Raw genomic sequence first — 17,620 nt, 5'->3', positions numbered from 1 at the left:
AAACCGTGGTGTATTTACAGCATCAGTGCAGGGCGCGGTGCAGGTGGGCAGAAACAGCAATTACAGGCATTTGGCAGTGTTTCATACAGTCTCACCTCTCAGAGTGCAGCGCTGCCTCAACCTGCAGCTGATATTTGTCCCTTAAGGGCAGCATCGAGTTTCAGGGTGGGATTCTGGACGTGCTCCTCACCTGGCTGCCACACTATAAATAGGAGCGATTCTGGAGCCGTCCCATCAGTTTGGGAATAAGCGTGTTCTGCAGTCCAGCCGTCAGGGTTTAGATCGACTCCAGGATGGTGGAGATGGATGGTTGTTTTTAAAGCTGGTAATAGCAGTGACAATTTGAAGTAAGATGGCCTATTTGAGCGGGCTCTCGTCCGTCAGCAACAGTAGCTTCACCAGCTACGGCTCCAACGACGTCCGGCTGAGCGAGCCTTTACAGATAAACAGCTCGGTTTTTCTCAATAACAACATTGCTTTTGGATCCAGGTGAGATAACAGTGTACTTATTTCAATTTGGTGAGAATTTTTTCAACTTTAATGTATTCATAACTTCAGAAATTTATTTTTCTAAGTTACACAAATTGGAATTTTTCATCTGCAGTATTTTAGTTGTGGTCTGTTTTGAGTTCCATGGTTTTGTGGCTGACTTGAATATGTCCAATAGAATTAAATTGAATGACTGCATATCTATTTTTTTTTGTTTGTTTTTGAAGGCTTGAGATGTTGCAGCAGATTGCCAACAGGGTGCAACGGGACTGTGTCAATGGCGAGGACAAGCTGGCATTGGCTAGAACGGCCCTGCAGTCTGTAAGTTTGGTGCAAGCTTCATTTTAGGGTGTGATAAATAAGCAGATTATGTACATGGCTTTTTTATTTATTTTTTTCTTTTCCCCTCTTGACTTTGTAAGGATGCAAAACGCCTTGAGTCTGGCATTCAGTTCATAAATGAAGCAGAGATTGCTGGTTACCTGTTGGAGTGTGAGAACATCCTCAGGCAGCAGGTCGTGGACATCCAGATTCTCCTGGACGGGAAATTTCCATTTGCAGACCAACTTGTCCAAAGGTACAAATTCTGCCCTCTTTCATATTTAAATTCTGTAAATCTCTCTAAAGATATTTAGATATGGAGAGCTCATGTTATTGTTTTCTTTAATTTTCAGAGTATCAAAGCTCCGGGACGATCTCCTCACGCTGAGAGCCGAATGTTCCTCCATCTACAGCAAAGGTCGCACCCTGACGACAGAACAAACCAAAATGATGATCTCTGGCATCACGCAAAGCCTGAACTCTGGCTTCTCCCAGAATATCAACTCCAGCCTGACACCAGCGCTCACTCCTGCACTTACCCCGGGGGGGTTAGGAACCCCTGGATCCACATTCACCTCTAGCCTTACGCCGTGCCTCACCCCGTCCCTGACGCCCGCCTTGACCCCCGGCATGCAGCCCGTTTCGGTCCACAGCTACATGGGGAGCGGCGGCGGCGGCGTTGGCGGCGGCATGGACCCCGGTGGGCTCATGCAGCTGAAGCATATCCAGATCCGAAAGCCTTTGCTGAAGTCGTCTCTGGCCGACCCCAACATGACGGAAGAGGAGGTCAACATGAAATACGTTCAGGATCTCCTCAACTGGGTGGAAGAAATGCAGGTGAAAATTCAACTTGGTTGTTTGTAGCGGTTTTGTTGCTGTAATTTTAGGACTCTTTGGACGGATGTTGAATATTTTCTTTTTCTTTCATACTTAAAGATACAGCTGGAGCGCTCAGAGTGGGGATCTGACCTGCCCAGCGTGGAAATGCATTTAGAAAACCACAAAAATGTGCATCGAGCCATTGAAGAGTTTCAGATGAGTCTCAAAGATGCCAAACTAAGTGAAGTAAGTTTTAATTTCCATCCTGCATACGAATCAAGCAGAAATTCTTTATCTGTTATCTGTTTTCAACTGTGTTTATTCTTTGTCCAGATTCAGATGACCATCCCCCTGAAGCTCACCTATTCAGACAAGCTCAGCAAACTGGAAAAGCAGTACGAAAGGCTGCTGGTGAGTCCATCTCAAGACTCCTCCAGACGCTCCAAAATGATTTGGGCCTTTGTGGTGGACTGACTTTTACAAACTCCTGTGCCTTTCAGACCTGTTCTCGGGAGCGGCAGAGCAGCCTGGAGAGCCTGCAAGACTTTGTGTCGCAGGCGACTCAAGAGCTCATCTGGCTGAACGAGAAGGAGGAGGAGGAGGTGGCCTTCGACTGGAGCGATCGCAACAGCCACATCTCCAAGAAGAGAGATTACCACGCTGTGAGTCATTTTTCCTGCCTTTGAAAGGGTGGTTATTTTTGCCATCCTTAAACTTGATCCGTGGAAATATCGGTGTTGACAGAACAACAAAGATGACAATAGCTGCTCTGTTGCAGTTTTTACAGTCTTGCTTAGTTTTTTCCTGTATTTATTCAATAATCACACAAAAGAGATGCATGAGTAGAGGCCTCAGTGTTAATTTGATACTTGTGACTGTGAGACAGGATCTGAAATTGCATGAGCTGATGGACTCCTTTACAGTGGCTGAACGCCAGCGATACTGAACATAATGTCTTTATCCAGGACTTAATGAGGGAGCTGGATGAAAAGGAGGAAGCCATCAAGTCTGTGCAGGACAAAGCAGAGCGCCTCATGCTCAAGAACCACCCGGCCAGGCTAACTATTGAAGTAAGCCCTTGTGTGTGTTTCCTGGATGCTTAGTTCTGCGGTCAGCTTGACTAATTCCAAATTTTGCAGCGGGGCCTCCACCCTGCGTCCTATCATTAAAAGATTGTCGAGTCCTGCCTCAGCTTGTAATTTTTCAGCCACAGCATTTTCCTCTATGTATTTTTCTTTTTTTTTTTCTTCCAGGCATACAGAGCTGCAATGCAGACACAGTGGAGCTGGATTTTACAGCTGTGCTCATGTGTAGAACAGCACCTCAAGGAGAACGCTGTTTATTTTGAGGTGAGAGGAAATCTGTGACCTTTTTCATGAAATACAGCCATTATTATGTGCTTCTAACATATAAAGTCACATTCTGTTCCACTTTTCCAGTACTTCAGCGATGCCAAAGAGTCATTGGACTACCTGAAAAACCTGCAGGACTCAATTCAAAGGAAATACAGCTGTGATCGAACGAGCAGCCTCCACCGACTGGAGGACCTGATTCAGGAGTCCATGGTAATGTGACAGAAACGCAGGAGGTGTGAATGCACAGGGGGAGCTGGGAGAGATGTTGAGGAAGAAATGCTTTTCTGTGTGTCCTCAGGATGAGAAAGAGGAGCTTCTTCAGTACAGAAACACAGTAGCGGGGTTAGTGGGACGGGCCAAAAACATCGTGCAGCTCAGGCCGAGAAACCCTGAGAGCTCCCTGCGATCCTCCATCCCTGTGAGAGCGATCTGCGATTACCGTCAGATCGAGGTTTGTTTGTTTTTGTTGCCACGTTACACAAAGTTTAATGTCGTTTCTAAATTGCGAGGATAAAACTGTAATGTTACCCCTTCTCGCTCAGATTACCATTTACAAGGATGATGAGTGCGTACTGGCCAATAACTCGCACCGGGCAAAGTGGAAAGTCATCAACCCAGCAGGAAACGAGGCCATGGTGCCTTCAGTCTGCTTCACCGTTCCTCCACCCAACAAGGAGGCTGTCGACATGGCTGCAAGGTGACACGATTTTCAGTTTCCTGCACTGTAGTCAAAGCAAAAATAGCCGCTTTACGACACTTCATGCTGTTTGATGCTACTTTTTAATTAAACCTTTTGCTTTTTCCTGCAGAATTGAACAAGTGTACCAGAACGTCCTGTCACTGTGGCACCACTCCCACATCAACATGAAGAGTGTGGTGTCTTATCATTATCTCATGGCTGACATAAGAGCCATTCGCAACTGGAACGTGTCCTCAGTATGTTTGAGTCATTGTCTTATCAGCTGATAATCACTCCTAATTAAAGAATTTCCTTAAAAGGATTAATATAAAATATGATTAGTTTTAGTTTTGAGTTAATAATTGACTCTGAGTTTAATGGCCATCCTAAAAATGTGTTTTTCAGTTAGTTTCTTTTAATTCTCTGACCTTTGCAGATAAAGACCATGCTACCCGGTGAGCATCAGCAGGTTTTGAGCAACCTGGAGTCTCACTTTGACGAGTTCCTGGAAGACAGCGAGGAGTCGGAGGTGTTCACCGTGGCCGACTGCACGCAGCTGGAGAGAGACGTGGCGGCCTGCAAGGAGTACTACCAGGAACTGCTCCGATCTGCAGAGAGAGGCAAGGCGTCACCCCCTCCTCCCCTGCTTTTCAGACAGTTCTCATAGCAGATGCTTACATGTCTGTAACATGCTGTTATTTATTAGAAAATGTGGGTGAAGTCGCAAGGTTATATGGAAACAAGCACACATGTATTGGTGCATATGTTTTCTACTGCCAAAGATTTGGGATAATGGCGCCATCTAGAGGTGTAATTATAAAAAAAACTTCAAATTGTGTCTGATCATGTAATGTCTCTTAAACTCTCATGATTTTTAAATTAATCAGGTTTACACATCACACAGTGATTTATTTTAGATAGTCTGTTTAATTTTTGTTCTGCTCTTTCCAACAGAGGAACACGAGGAGTCGGTTTACAATCAATACATCTCAGAAATACGCAACTTCCGAATGCACCTGGAGGCTCACGAAGAGCACCTGATCAGGCAAATCCGCACGCCACTGGAACGAGACGACCTGGAGCAGAGCCTGCAGCGCATCACAGAGCACGAGGTGCAGAACACATCTGGGCTTCAACGCTCGTTCTCATGCTGTTATGGTTTTCACACGAGGTGTCTGCCTTTGGCTTTGCAGAAGAAGACAGCGGAGCTTAACAAGCTGAAGGAGGACCTGGACGTCCTGAAGGAGAAGTGCGAGGTGTTCCTCAGACAGGCTGCGGGGTCGCCGTCGGCGCCGACACTGTCCTCTGAACTCTCCGTGGTCATTCAGAGTATGGGCCAAGTGCACTCCATGTCTTCCATTTATATGGACAAGTAAGAACCTCATTTCGTGGCCTCCTCGTGAACAAAGTAAAGAAATCAGAACTCTGAAGGCATTTTTCTTTCTTTTTCCAGACTGAAAACTGTGAGTCTGGTGGTGAATCACAGCCAGAGTGCAGAGGCGTTGGTTAAGGCCTTTGAATCCAAACTTTATGAGGAAGAAGCCATAAATTCTGATGTCAAATCCATCGAAAATGTCATTTCCACACTAAAGGTAAGACGTTGAATGATTGCACCATTTCACCCTGAATGCCCAGTTTGGTTAAATTCACTGAACGATCGCTGTTCTCCACGATCGCAGCAATGGCGGACAGAGATCGACGAGAAGCAGGAGGTTTTCCACGACATGGAGGACGAGCTGCAGAAAGCCCGCGTCGTCAGCGACCGCATGTTCAAGGCTCACAACGAGCGAGACTTTGACCTGGACTGGCATAAGGAGAAGGCAGATCAGCTGAGCGAGAGATGGCAGAACATACACTCTCAGATTGATAGCAGGTTTGTGTGTGTTTTTTCATATTTGATCTATAACTATTCATTTACCTTGTGTGCATGCAAAAAATATGCCATTTTCTGAGCTGCTGATTTCATTTCAGGCTTCGAGACCTGGATGGTATCAGCAAATCACTGAAACACTACAAAGACTCCTTCGGCAGTCTGGATGAGTGGGTCCGAGAAATGGAGGCGACGCAGCTGAAGGCTCAGGAGAACAAGCCTGACGACAGCAAGGCGCTTGCTGAGCTGTTAAATAAGCAGAAGGTAGAAAAATACAGTGCCACACAAACACAAAGAGCACCTGTACTTTATAAATATAAAATATAATTACACTGTTTATTTTTATAGGTTCTTGTTGGTGAAATTGAACAGATTCAGGGGAAAATCGATGAATGTCAGAAGTACTCGGAGCACTACTCGTCTGCCATGAAGGTAATTGATTTGAACTTGTATTTATACTGAATCATTCTAATAGAATTTCAAGAGTACTTTATGAATTTTCAGTATTTGTATAGTGTGATATTTACTGGAGGACAGCTAAATTATTTGCTAAATTTCCTAAAATTCAATATCATTGGATTCAGAGTAGCACAGGGGAGGATGGCCTCTCTTTACAGTGAGAAGGTCTGGGTTGAAATACTGGCCAGGAGCCTTTCTGTGTGGAGTTTGCACATTCTCCCCATGTGTGCATGGGTTTCCTCTGGGTACTTTGCTTTCCTTCTACAGTACAAAAACATGCCTGTGTGTTGTGTGTGTGCTCTGTGATGAGGGTCATTGTAGTGCTGCTTCTTTAAGTAATTGCACCATCTTGTGGTGCAAACTTGTACTGTAAAACTTAACTAACTAACTTAATTGTCTTAAAAATGACCTTCCAGTTGCTTTTTCACTATATTTTTGAGATCATGGTAATTTAACCCAAACAAAAATATTACAATCTGCACCTGTCAAACTTTTTTTCAAGGACTATGAACTTCAGCTGATGACATTCAGGGCGATGGTGGACTCCCAACACAAATCTCCTCTGAAGAAGCGCCGGTTGAACAGCTCTTCTGATGCCATTCAGCAGGAGGTAAAAGAAGATTTCGTACGGATCAGCAGAGTAAGATTAGTTCTCAGTGATTAGCAACTGCTCAAATTATTTGTTTATCTGCTTGAAATTGCAGTTTATGGATCTCCGAACACGTTACACGGCTTTGGTGACGCTGATGACACAGTTTGTGAAGTTTGCCAGCGAAACACTGAAGAGAACTGAAGATGAGGAGGTGAACTTTTCACAAGTTATTAACTTCTGGCTTTTGATATTCGGCTTTTTTGGGATAAATGTTTTCCGTACAAACATGGCGCTTATTCAGCTTTATCTTTGCATGATCTCTATGTCTTATCTTTTGCATCACCACTTTTTTAGTACCATGCTCAGAGGAAAATCTTACAAACCAGCCAAAAACATGCCAGTGTCTCTCTTTACCGTGCTGCTTATGTCTTGATTTTCTCCGAGGGTCATATCTGTGAGATATGGCCGGCACATCCAGAGGGAGGACTATTTGCTTCAGTGCACCAAAGAAGCAACGGAAATGCAGAACAGTGGTGCATGTCTGCATGTGCAGGGATTCCTTGCCGGGGACGGTGACTTCCTGGGTGACGATAAAAACCCTTTTTGAGTCTCTCTCTTTCAGAAAAAAAAGCCTCTCCAGGATTTTGTGTTGTGACTGTTGTTGGATGAATAAACACAATGAAATTAATTGGAAAAAGAACCACTTCAAAATCCAGTATAAAGCATTTTTTTTACCCCTTATTTTCTATTATATCCTTTAATATGCTTAGTTTAGGAAGCATAAGCAGAAACACAGCTGATAAAATCTGGCCACATGCCTGATGAAAGGTTAAAATTTAGTTGTAACATGAAACTCCTGGAGAAATGGCTGCAAAACATCACTGCTCTTGACTTGACAGTTATCAGTCGAATGTGACACGGTGGATGACTTATTTTTTTGCATTGTAGAGAAGAAAAGCTTTTGAAACAGCAGAAAATGCAAAGCGGACGGAGGACATGGAGCTCCTCAAAGTGACAGGGGAAGTAGAGATTAGCCAACTGAAACAACGCGTGGAGGAGCAGGAGGCTTTGCTCGGTGAGAGACAAGCACAGCTGGAACAACAACAAGAGGAAATCGAAAGACAGCAAAAGATGATAGAGGACCTCAGCTTCAAGAAATCGCAGCTCGAGCACGACGTAAACCAATTCCGCACTAAGTTGGAGATAGCGGTTAAAGACAAGGCCACGACTGAGCAGGAACTGCAGCATGCAAAGCTGTTCATCGAGCAGTCGGAGGCCTCGCTGTCTCTGGCTCAGAAGAAACTGGAGGAGCTTTCAAAGAAAGCAAGCGATGCCGACGATCTCAAAGTGCAGGATCCCAAAATTACAAGAAAGATGATTGTGGAAGAAGCTGTCTTTGTGAGAGAGGAGGAACTGCAGCGAAGCGCCCCATCCGAGGAGTTTGTGGTGGTTGACAGCCAGTCAGCGGTTCAGAGTGAACCCAAGTCAAATGCAGCTAAAGAACCTGACAGTGTGATGGTGGATGCCCTCCAGCAGAAGGTAGAGGAGCTGGTCCTGGTCCAGAAAAAGGTGGAAATGGCCGAGGAGAAGGCGCAGAGTTATAAAAAGCTGCTGGATGACAGCAATAACCGAGTGACGAAACTGCAGATGGACATGGAGACGGAGAGGACCCAGATGAGACAGAAAGCCGAGGATCTCCAGCAGGAAATGCAGTTCATGAAAAAATCAATGAATGAACTTCAAGAACAAATCCGATCTCTGCAAAGAGCAAAGTCCTCGCTGGAGCAAAACTCCTTTTTCCAAAGCACTGAAGTGGAGGGCCTCAAAGAGCAGCTTAAGATCACCCAGGGAGAGCTGCATAAGAAAAGCTCCATCGAGCAGGAAAACGGTTACAAAATTACCAATTTAGAGGAAGAGGTGGCGTCAAAACAGGCAGCGATAGATCAGCTTAAATTTAAATGCAATGAGCTGACGAGGATAAATGTCTCATCTGACGGTGATCTCAGAGGCCTTCAGATTCAAATGGAATCGCTGGAAAAAGAGAGATCTGTTTCCGAGCAAAAGATCAAGACTTTAAAGAGAGAGATTGAGAGCTGGAAGCAGCAACTCCAAACAGCAAAAGAAGACAATGCCTCGTTGAAAAGATCAGAGCAGTCATTGGAGCTGAAATGTAAAAACCTCGAAGCAGAACTTCAGAAAAGTGAATTAGTTGCTTCTCAGCTGCAGAGAAAAATGGATGATTTGAAGCAAACTAACGTAGAGATGGAACAGAATCTGAAGAATGTGCGAGCCAAACTTGATCAGGTGACAATAGAGCTTGACAGCAAGGATCAGCAGATTAAAATCTTCAAATCTCAGGTAGAAGGCACCAAATCCCAAGTCAAAATCGTTGAGGAGGAGCTAAATAAGAAATCCCAAACCTCCCATGAGCTTCAAATTAAACTGCAGCATTTCAGCGAGGAGGTGAAGAAAATGCCTGAACTGGAGCAGAAAATCAAAACTTTAAAATCAAATATTTCCAGTTATGAGCAAGAAATTGCATCATTAAAATCAGAGCTCAAGTCGGTGTTGGCTGAAAAAAATTTGGCCAATCAAAAAGTTGATTTGCAAAATGCCGAAATCAGTGATTTAAATGAGATGCTGAATAAGAAAAATGCAGAGCTTCTGAAGGAGTCAGCTGAGAGTCAAAGACATCTCAATAAACTAAAGGCATCAGAAGAAGAGCTTTTCAAGCATAAGTACAAAGCTCAGGATTTGGCTAGCAGCACAGAGAAAATCTCAGAAACCATGCGGCAGGAAATTTACACGCTTCAGAACGATAAGAGAGCCACAGAGAGGAAAGTCGATAGCTTAAATGCTAAACTCTCAGAGTTAAACTCTTCTCTCCAGAGAACAAAGGATGAATTAGCCAGAGAGACTAAAGAACGAAAAATCAAGGAATCAAAAATAATGCAGCTTGAGTCCGAGCTTCAAAGAAATAAAGCAAGTATCACAGAAGTGATGTCGACCTCTGACAAATCCAGGTCCAATCTCCAGCACGAGAACACAATCCTGAAAAGGGAGAAAACTGAGGCGCAGGAGAAAAACGTGTCACTGGGATCAGAAGTCAGGGCGCTAAAAGATAAGCTGCAACGTGCGAAAACGGAGGCGGAGCTAAAGCAGCAGGAGAACTCCGTCCTCCAGCTGAGGTCCGAGCAGATGGAAGAACAACTGGACAAGTGCAAGAAAATGCTGGAGGAACTTAAAAGTAAGCTGGAACTTCAGAAGGAGGGCTACGAGAGGCAGCTGTTGCTTGTACAGTCAGAGATAGAGAGGAAGCTTATTTTGCTGAAGACAGAAATCACGAGTGACAGCGGAGGATCGAAGCACAGTGCGGAATTGGCCGAGATGCTGAACAAGTATTTCAAACAAGACGTGAAGCAGACGAAAACCGTGCACCACACCATCGTGGAAACAACGAAGCAGCAAACAGACCAGCAGCTCCAGACCAAACTGGACACTCTGCAGCAAGAAAAAACCAAGCTGGGGCAAGACTTTTCAAAGGCAAAATCAGAAATATTTCAACTTGAGGATGAGAGAGCCAAACTCAACTCAAAAATCGCCGCTTTGCAGAGTCTTTGCAACACACAGTCCAATGAATCATCAAAGTTTGAACAGCTGTTCAGGGACAGCGAGTGGAAACTGACAATGAAAGACAACGAAGCGAAAGCTCTTCGGGAGCAGATTGAGTCGTACATGAAAGAGGTGAAAAGCCTTCAGGAAAAGCTTCTGATGCTCAGAGAGGAAGATAAGAAGCTGAAACCTGACGTCAACGTGATGCAGAAAATGGTGTCCTCAAAAGACGATGTGAAATGGAAAATGGATAATGATCTATACAAAATGAAAGACTTCTCACAGGTACTTCAGCATTATTGCACAAATTCATGATATTTATTGCAAAATCCATTAAAATTAAAAAATGCTAATTCTTTATTGTTTACTTGTTGATGTGATTGAGTGTTTACATCTGTAACTCAAAACTTCTTGTAATGTCACATTTACAGATGGCAGTCGTTGAGAAAGGACCCGCTCCCGAAGGAAATAAACAAGTCAAGCAAGATCAAACCAGTGTTTCTCACAACCGAATCCTTCTCCATGATTCAATAACTACAAAAACTTCAAATAATCAAAAAGACGTGCAGAGTGTGACTCACCAGAACTCGCCTGCTTCTGTCACAACACAGGGCTACATGGCTCTGTGCGGACTAAAGGCCCAGCAGCCCAGTGAAACTAGTTCCAGTAAGACAAGAAGCTATCAAATCAAAGAAATCACTGAAACTGTAACAACATCAGAAACAACGAAAGGTGGTGATAAAAAACTCACTGGGGCATGTTCAGTCTCTCAGAATCTTCCGGAAGGCAGTGCAAATGTTCAACGCTTCATCAGGTTCAGGTTTTTAGATGAGGAGGTTTTGCGGAAGCTTGAGCTGGGCCTGATCACCATGGAACAAGTTCAGGCATTGCTTCCTCAGAATTCAGGCAGACCAACTGCTATTGTGGGAATTTACGTGGAGTCGAGCAAGAAAAAGCTATCCTTCTTGGAGGCTGCCGAAAAGGGCTTCCTGGCAAAGACATATGCACTTGAATTACTTGAGGCTCAGGCTGCAACGGGAAACCTCACCGACCTGACCACAGGACAAATACTGTCCGTCAGCGAAGCAGTGGAGAGAGGGATCGTAGATGCAGGCATGAAAAATAGACTCATGGAGGCAGAGAAAGCTGTTACTGGGTACGTCTTCAAGGGCAAAAAGATGCCCGTGTTTCAGGCGATGGAGGAAAGGATTCTTGACAGATACCAAGCCAAAAAGATCCTTGAGGTCCAGGTTGCAACTGGTGGGCTTTTCAATCCAGAGACTGGTGTGAGGGTGCCACCCTCCATGGCTGTTGGCCAGGGTCTTCTGAACAAAGAGACTCTGCAGAGTCTGTGCGATCCAACGAGTAGCCTCAAAGGTTTCCACAACCCCGACAATGGACAGAAGGCGTACTACTCTGACCTACTCAAGGCGTGCTTGTATGACATTGACGGTGGCGTGTTCCTCTTCCCGTTCGGCGAGAGACATCTGACAAACACGTCTCCAGTGAGTTCTCACAGAGTGTCAGTTGTCAACAGTGGCTGCGGTACCGAGATGTCAACATATGAAGCGTTCAAGGGGAAGCACATCGACAAGAGCACTTACCTGTTTCTGTCTCAGCAAGAGAGTGAGTGGAATGAGAGGTCCACTGTGGACGCCAGCGGAAAACCGCTTCACATCCTCACCGATGCCAAAAGCGGTCGTCAACTTTGCCTGGAGTCTGCTCTGAGTCAGAGATTTCTTGAACCGTCTGAGCTGGAGAGCTACCGCAATGGTCTCTTAAGTATCTATGAGATTACAGATCTCATTTTCTCCAGAATGGTCGTTGTGGAAGATGTGAACAGCCCCATCGCTGGCCTGTGGGACATCACTCAGAAGAAGAGGGTGTCAGTCTTTCAGGGTTTCCAACAGGGCTTAACTGATAGAGCTACTGCCTTACGACTATTAGAGGCTCAGGCCTGCACTGGAGGAATATGCGACCCTTACTCTGGAGAAAAAGTTAATCTCTCCGAGGCTCTCAAAAGAGGTCTGTTGGATGAGTCATTAAATCAGCACCTCCAACAGTTTGAGCAGGCCTACAATGGCATAGTTCACCCAAAGACTGCAAAGACTATGTCTGTGTCCCAGGCTGTGCAGGAAAATCTCTTCCCAAAGGATGCTGGCATTCGCTGCATTGAATTCCAGCTTCTGACCGGAGGACTGATCAATCCTGACACTCATGATAGAGTCTCACCTGAAGAAGTCATACAGAGTGGCCTTGTTGACAAAGCCACTGTGACTGCGCTCAAAGACGAGAAGTCCCACACCAAAAGTCTCACCTGCCCCAAGACCAAGAGGAAAATCACCTTTAAGGAGGCTCTCGACAGAAGCATGTACGACTGCCACACCGGGTTGAGGTTACTCGAAGCTGCAAAAGTCCATGGTCTTGGACCAAAATCAACCTTACACTATGTTTTGGCATATCAACAAACCATTGTAAATACATGAATACCCGCAGCATAAAAGCAAAACCTGCAAATAGATAGTCCCACAGTTTTGCTTGGCTGTTAGCAGTGCTTTTACTTCACTGCTGAATGCTTACTTGAGTTACACATTTTAATCCGGTGGTTGATGCAACTGATAATGACTTTTGAGGTTCTTTCTTTTTAACTTGATAATGAATGTCTTTTTTTTTAACATCGTTTCTCAGTTTCCCTTCTTTCAAGCATTTGTTTGTCCATTGTTTGATTCTCGTATTGACATCCTTGTTAAACGATCCATCTTTTTGAATTCTAGAGATCTGTTGATGAGGAGAAGAGAGAGCACGGTGATAAAGTTAGCAAACTTTTACACTGGATGTCCAGTGTGAAACCAACCATGAGCAATGACGGGAATTCTCTGAAAGATAATAATGCCAACACAGACACTTCTAATAAATCACAGGTAAATAATGTGTGTCTTCTTAAAAACACTATCACAAGTTATTTGTACATGAAAAATCACTTTATAGTAACTTATAATTTTCAAGAGTATTATATCACAGACATTTCCTGTCAAAATCCGTGCTTTCTAATTAAAGAAACACTTTTAGACCTTTTACATTGATTTAATTCACAGATTTTTCACTACTGATCATGATGCTTACTGAAAACATGTTTTGAATTATGATTTTTCTTTTGTGAATTTGTGCATTTGTCAATCGTACTGATCCAATAAATATACCTCATATGTTGCACAAGCACTCAAATTGGGGAAACATTGAGCGAATAAATAAACTTGCCACAGGCAATCAAAGTATAGTCATACTTCTTGTGTGTGTCAAGAATCATGCATCAGACCCATTCATCTGCATAAAACTGGGAAACACTACTTTGCTTACTTTAGAGCAATCACACTCTGACTGTGCTTTCCTAGTAAACTCATAAGTACATAACATGATTTTTTTTTTTAGTGCATTTGAAGTAAAAGGATAAATTATTGTGCTGAAAGATGAAAATTGTAATTAAACGTATGTTACTGGCATGGCCTTTTGCCCAAAATATATATTTTTGAAATGATTTAATATATATTGCTATTTGTGAGATTTTGTTTTATGTCTCTAAATTTAATTTAATGATTCAGAAATGTGTATCACCTGTAAAGTCCCGCTATTATGATTTTCTCAGAAGTTAAAGTTTCCACACTGTTATCTTAATCTCTATTTATAAGGATTGGGTCCACATATATACACTATTCTGGAAAATCTATTATTAGAAATCAAACTTTCTGATCATTCTATTTCCATTTGACGAGTTGCAGACCTCTGTCATTGTATTTCTGGCTTTCCAATATTTAAATCGGTTCATGTATATATAACAATATAACAGTACCATAAAAATAAATAGATGCATTAATGAAGCCTTTTTGCGATAGACAGAGCATGAGAGTAATGTCTTACTTTGTCAGAGTCATATTTTTTTAGTATTTCGTTATGACAAGTCACTTTTTAAACAGGTTCACAAAACACTGGATTGCAGTGCATAGCTTAAATCATTTATTCACCTCTTGTATAATAGAAAAAAAAATTAATTTCAGACATTTCTTCTTTCTTCGTGTGGTTTTGTGAATAGTGTGTTGCTGTTTGGTGTAGTCTGACTAAGACATTGTATCGTAACTCTGCAGTAACAACCTGTCTGGTTTTTTTTTAGGTGTCAGTCGAGGAAATGGTGACGAAAAAAGAACAAATTGCCGAAGCACTCAGAGCCACACAAACGATGCTAAACAAGCACAGTGACAAGTAAGTGTTGCTCCTCCGTTCCTTTATAGGCTTTTAAAGCCTCTGTGCAGTTTTCGAGCTCTGAGCTGCAACCTCCCTTTTCTCATTTTACAGAATGACAGAGGAGGAACGAGCGACAGCCCAGGAGCAGCTGAGGGCGCTCACTCAGGCATACAATGAAATCTCCCAGCAGTGTTCTGATCAAACAGCCTCTGCAGAAGAGGTTGGACTCAAGACTTTGTGTTTGAGTGTTTTACCCTTGTCCTTTATGATGCGCAGAGCAAGCAGTGCCACCTGATGCGTGGATTGCATGACTAACCATTATACTCTTTTCCCCTGTGCAGTGCCAGCAATTTTTCTCTTGCATTTCACTTTTTATCTTTAGAGATTTCAGAGAAATGTGTGAAGTTGAAGCCTGAGTATGCTGTAAACATGCCTAACTGCATCCAGCTTTGATATGATATCCTACCAGTGATGTGTTACCTTACAGTTTAACTAACTCCACTCTTTCCGCAAGATGCTGAACACTGCATCCTCAGATCAGCATGACAGCTTTAAATGTTTGTCACTCTCCTGTTGCAACCCTGTTGCAGTCACGCTGTTGTGCACACGATTTAACATGCTTGTGTGTTGGTGAGTATCAATTTTATTGCCTTGCTTTGGAAAATTTAGCAGTAAATTCATATATTACACATTCTAGAATCTATATCCACTGAATAACTTGTTCTTCTTCCATTTTCTGCAGGGCACTAATGGAGCTGGGACCGGATTCACCAGTGATCTGATCAATCAGATGCTGGGGCTTACTGTCCCAGAGAACGGCAAAGCTTCCCACCTCCCTTGGTCAGACTCTCACGTCCTTATGGACTGGGACGACGATCACATGTTCAAATCCACACAGAATCACTCCCCAGAGTTGCACAAACCACGCAAGTGCATCCAGAGTTCACACATCACCTCCGTGTCCCTGTCTGAGGTAGCAGCAGCGAGGGAAGGGTCCATGTCAGACGATCTCATTATAAAGCTGATAGAAGTCAACCAGGGCGGCGATGGAGTTACTCTCGGCTATACAGGGGACACGCTGACCCTGGAGCAGGCGTTTCAGCTTGGTTTGATACCAGCTTCTGTCTATGTAAAGACTCTTGAGAGGCAGAAGGCCTGTCAGGAGATGATGAATCCTGACACCGCAGAGTATTTGTCGCTCTCAGAGCCCGAGGGGGCAGTTGAACCTTCTGAGGTTAATAGACTGATATTAAAATGCCTCAGCAGAGATAAATCACTGGCATCAGGGAGGAACATCAGGACTCTCAGGTCTGCTTCTGATGGTTTTGGAGATGAAGAGACCATGTTAGTGGGTGAAAGTGACTCTGAGGAAGGGAAATATAGAACTGAGGCGTCAGAGACTGCACAGAGTCAATACAGTGATGATTGCCTGAAGATGGATGCGGCTGTTCAGTGCGATTTGATGAGCTCTAGCAGCACCCTCATCATGTTGGGGAATCGGCAGCAGTTTGTGGGACTCGTGTTGCCTCACTCTGGGGAAATCACAACGGTGTCCACTTCATCGCAGCATGATGAGCGCAGCACCAGCAGTCAGTTCTCCAGCTCACTTTTTAGTAATCGGAGTAAAATAGCAGCATTTTACATCCCCGAATATTCAGAGGTCATTGATTTCAGCACTGCTATTCAAAACAGTTTCATAGACAGATACACTGCAGAGGTTTTGAAATCAGTAGTCATCCCAGATGTGTTTCCTGATGTTAATCACCTCAATGACAAGTTTTCATCTTGGCTCATGTATAAAAATCTCTCCACTGATGGATGCCATCATGCTGCCTGCAGTTCAGAGGTCAACGTCCCCTCTCCCTCGGAGGCAAAGCAGCTGTTTCTTTCATACTTGATGATGAACAGCTACGTCGATCCACAGTCAGGACAGAGGGTTTTGATTCTCGATAATCAGCTCTCTAAAATAACTCAAGCTTTTCTTGACGATCCAACATTTTTCGGAAACACGTATCAAAGCTTCACTCACCTGCCTGGACCTCCAAATGATAACACGGTTTCAGGACAGGCAGGTTCAGAGATATCGCTGCACATAAACGAGGACACAGAGGAGATGCTGGCACACGTACCACACTGTTTTCATCCTCAAGATTTTGGTTTTGGCGCTAATGAGGAGATTTCATTTGAGGAAGGTACTTATTATGAGGCATTTGAGTCTCATAGTTTTGTTTCTTCAGGCAGCGTCAGAATGAGCTGTGATGAAAAATCACATCCTAATGAAAAGACTCTAAAAGGAAACCTAGATGAGTTTTTAGGCGGTACCTGCACTGTTATGGACATCACAGAGTATGAGGAGGAAATTGTGTTTCAGAACAACACAAACTGGACAAAATCTGGTGATCTGGGTGAAAGCATTTGGGGTAATCGATTACAAATTGACTTTGGAGATGTTGATAATCGACATCCCAGTCCCCCTAGTTCTCCAGAAATGTCAGTGTCTTCCACATCATGTTCTGTGAAAACCAGAAACACTGACTCACCGCCAACATTTCAATCTGAGCGCTCCTGCCATCAGATACCGCCACGCTACAACGTCGAGTCACCGGACAGTAAAACACAAAGAGTTAACGTTAGCCGTGCTGATGTTTCATGCACGATGAGTGAGACTGAAGAAACTGAGCATGATACCTCTGGGAAATACTTTGATCTGGAGGAAACTCCTCATAAAAGATTGGCTGAAGACAAGACAACTGAAGAGCTGCCTGACCTGCAGTCAGATAAGATGAAAAGTGTTTTGGGAGATAAAAACACCACAGCTACTCTTCCACAACAGATGACATTAAAGAAATGTCAAGCAGAACAGCCAAGCCTCCTAAAATCTGACTGGACTGATAATACCAGCAAGTTAGGTCAGTTTAGATTAAGTGAAGAGGAAAACACTGACTTAGATCCTAAAGTTACCTTTTATCCCGAAGGAAACTCCAGACACCCCATGTATGATTTGAGCTTAATTAAAATGACTGAAGATGAGAATGCTGAGAGGAAGGTTGCTGTCATGATGCTTGATTTGTCAGACGAGGGAGGTGCTAATAAAGGCCATGGTGGTGATGATGGGAGTCAGTATATAGGCTGTGCCACTGGAGAAATCAGCCATTACGTTCACGGTTCTCTCCTCCCAGACAGTAATC

At 43.7% G+C, this 17,620-nt stretch overlaps 2 protein-coding genes across 3 annotated transcripts in view; both read left to right on the top strand.

The window, feature by feature from the left end:
- dst (dystonin) overlaps positions 1-17,620 on the top strand; it is a 98,700-nt gene that overhangs the window by 34,938 nt on the left and 46,142 nt on the right. For both annotated transcript variants that reach the window (XM_030106091.1, XM_030106092.1), the window contains 24 exons: positions 717-810; positions 912-1,066; positions 1,164-1,647; positions 1,747-1,875; positions 1,963-2,040; positions 2,130-2,291; positions 2,595-2,699; positions 2,883-2,978; positions 3,069-3,194; positions 3,283-3,435; positions 3,527-3,681; positions 3,794-3,920; positions 4,100-4,283; positions 4,618-4,775; positions 4,857-5,035; positions 5,117-5,255; positions 5,343-5,536; positions 5,635-5,797; positions 5,882-5,965; positions 6,495-6,602; positions 6,697-6,795; positions 12,971-13,117; positions 14,362-14,450; positions 14,544-14,652. In XM_030106091.1, coding sequence (XP_029961951.1) covers positions 717-810; positions 912-1,066; positions 1,164-1,647; positions 1,747-1,875; positions 1,963-2,040; positions 2,130-2,291; positions 2,595-2,699; positions 2,883-2,978; positions 3,069-3,194; positions 3,283-3,435; positions 3,527-3,681; positions 3,794-3,920; positions 4,100-4,283; positions 4,618-4,775; positions 4,857-5,035; positions 5,117-5,255; positions 5,343-5,536; positions 5,635-5,797; positions 5,882-5,965; positions 6,495-6,602; positions 6,697-6,795; positions 12,971-13,117; positions 14,362-14,450; positions 14,544-14,652 — 3,517 coding nt within the window. The remainder of the gene's footprint in view (positions 1-716; positions 811-911; positions 1,067-1,163; positions 1,648-1,746; positions 1,876-1,962; positions 2,041-2,129; positions 2,292-2,594; positions 2,700-2,882; positions 2,979-3,068; positions 3,195-3,282; positions 3,436-3,526; positions 3,682-3,793; positions 3,921-4,099; positions 4,284-4,617; positions 4,776-4,856; positions 5,036-5,116; positions 5,256-5,342; positions 5,537-5,634; positions 5,798-5,881; positions 5,966-6,494; positions 6,603-6,696; positions 6,796-12,970; positions 13,118-14,361; positions 14,451-14,543; positions 14,653-17,620) is intronic.
- On the top strand, positions 10,518-12,964 carry LOC115399002 (desmoplakin-like). The gene has a single exon (XM_030106098.1). The coding sequence runs from the start codon at positions 10,613-10,615 to the stop codon at positions 12,680-12,682; it is 2,070 nt and encodes a 689-aa protein (XP_029961958.1). The 5' UTR covers positions 10,518-10,612; the 3' UTR covers positions 12,683-12,964.

The sequence above is a fragment of the Salarias fasciatus genome, chromosome 13, assembly GCF_902148845.1.
Source record: "Salarias fasciatus chromosome 13, fSalaFa1.1, whole genome shotgun sequence".
NCBI classification, from domain to species: Eukaryota; Metazoa; Chordata; class Actinopteri; order Blenniiformes; family Blenniidae; genus Salarias; species Salarias fasciatus.
Note: the sequence above shows the minus strand (reverse complement) of the source record. Positions and strands in the feature narration are given on the sequence as shown.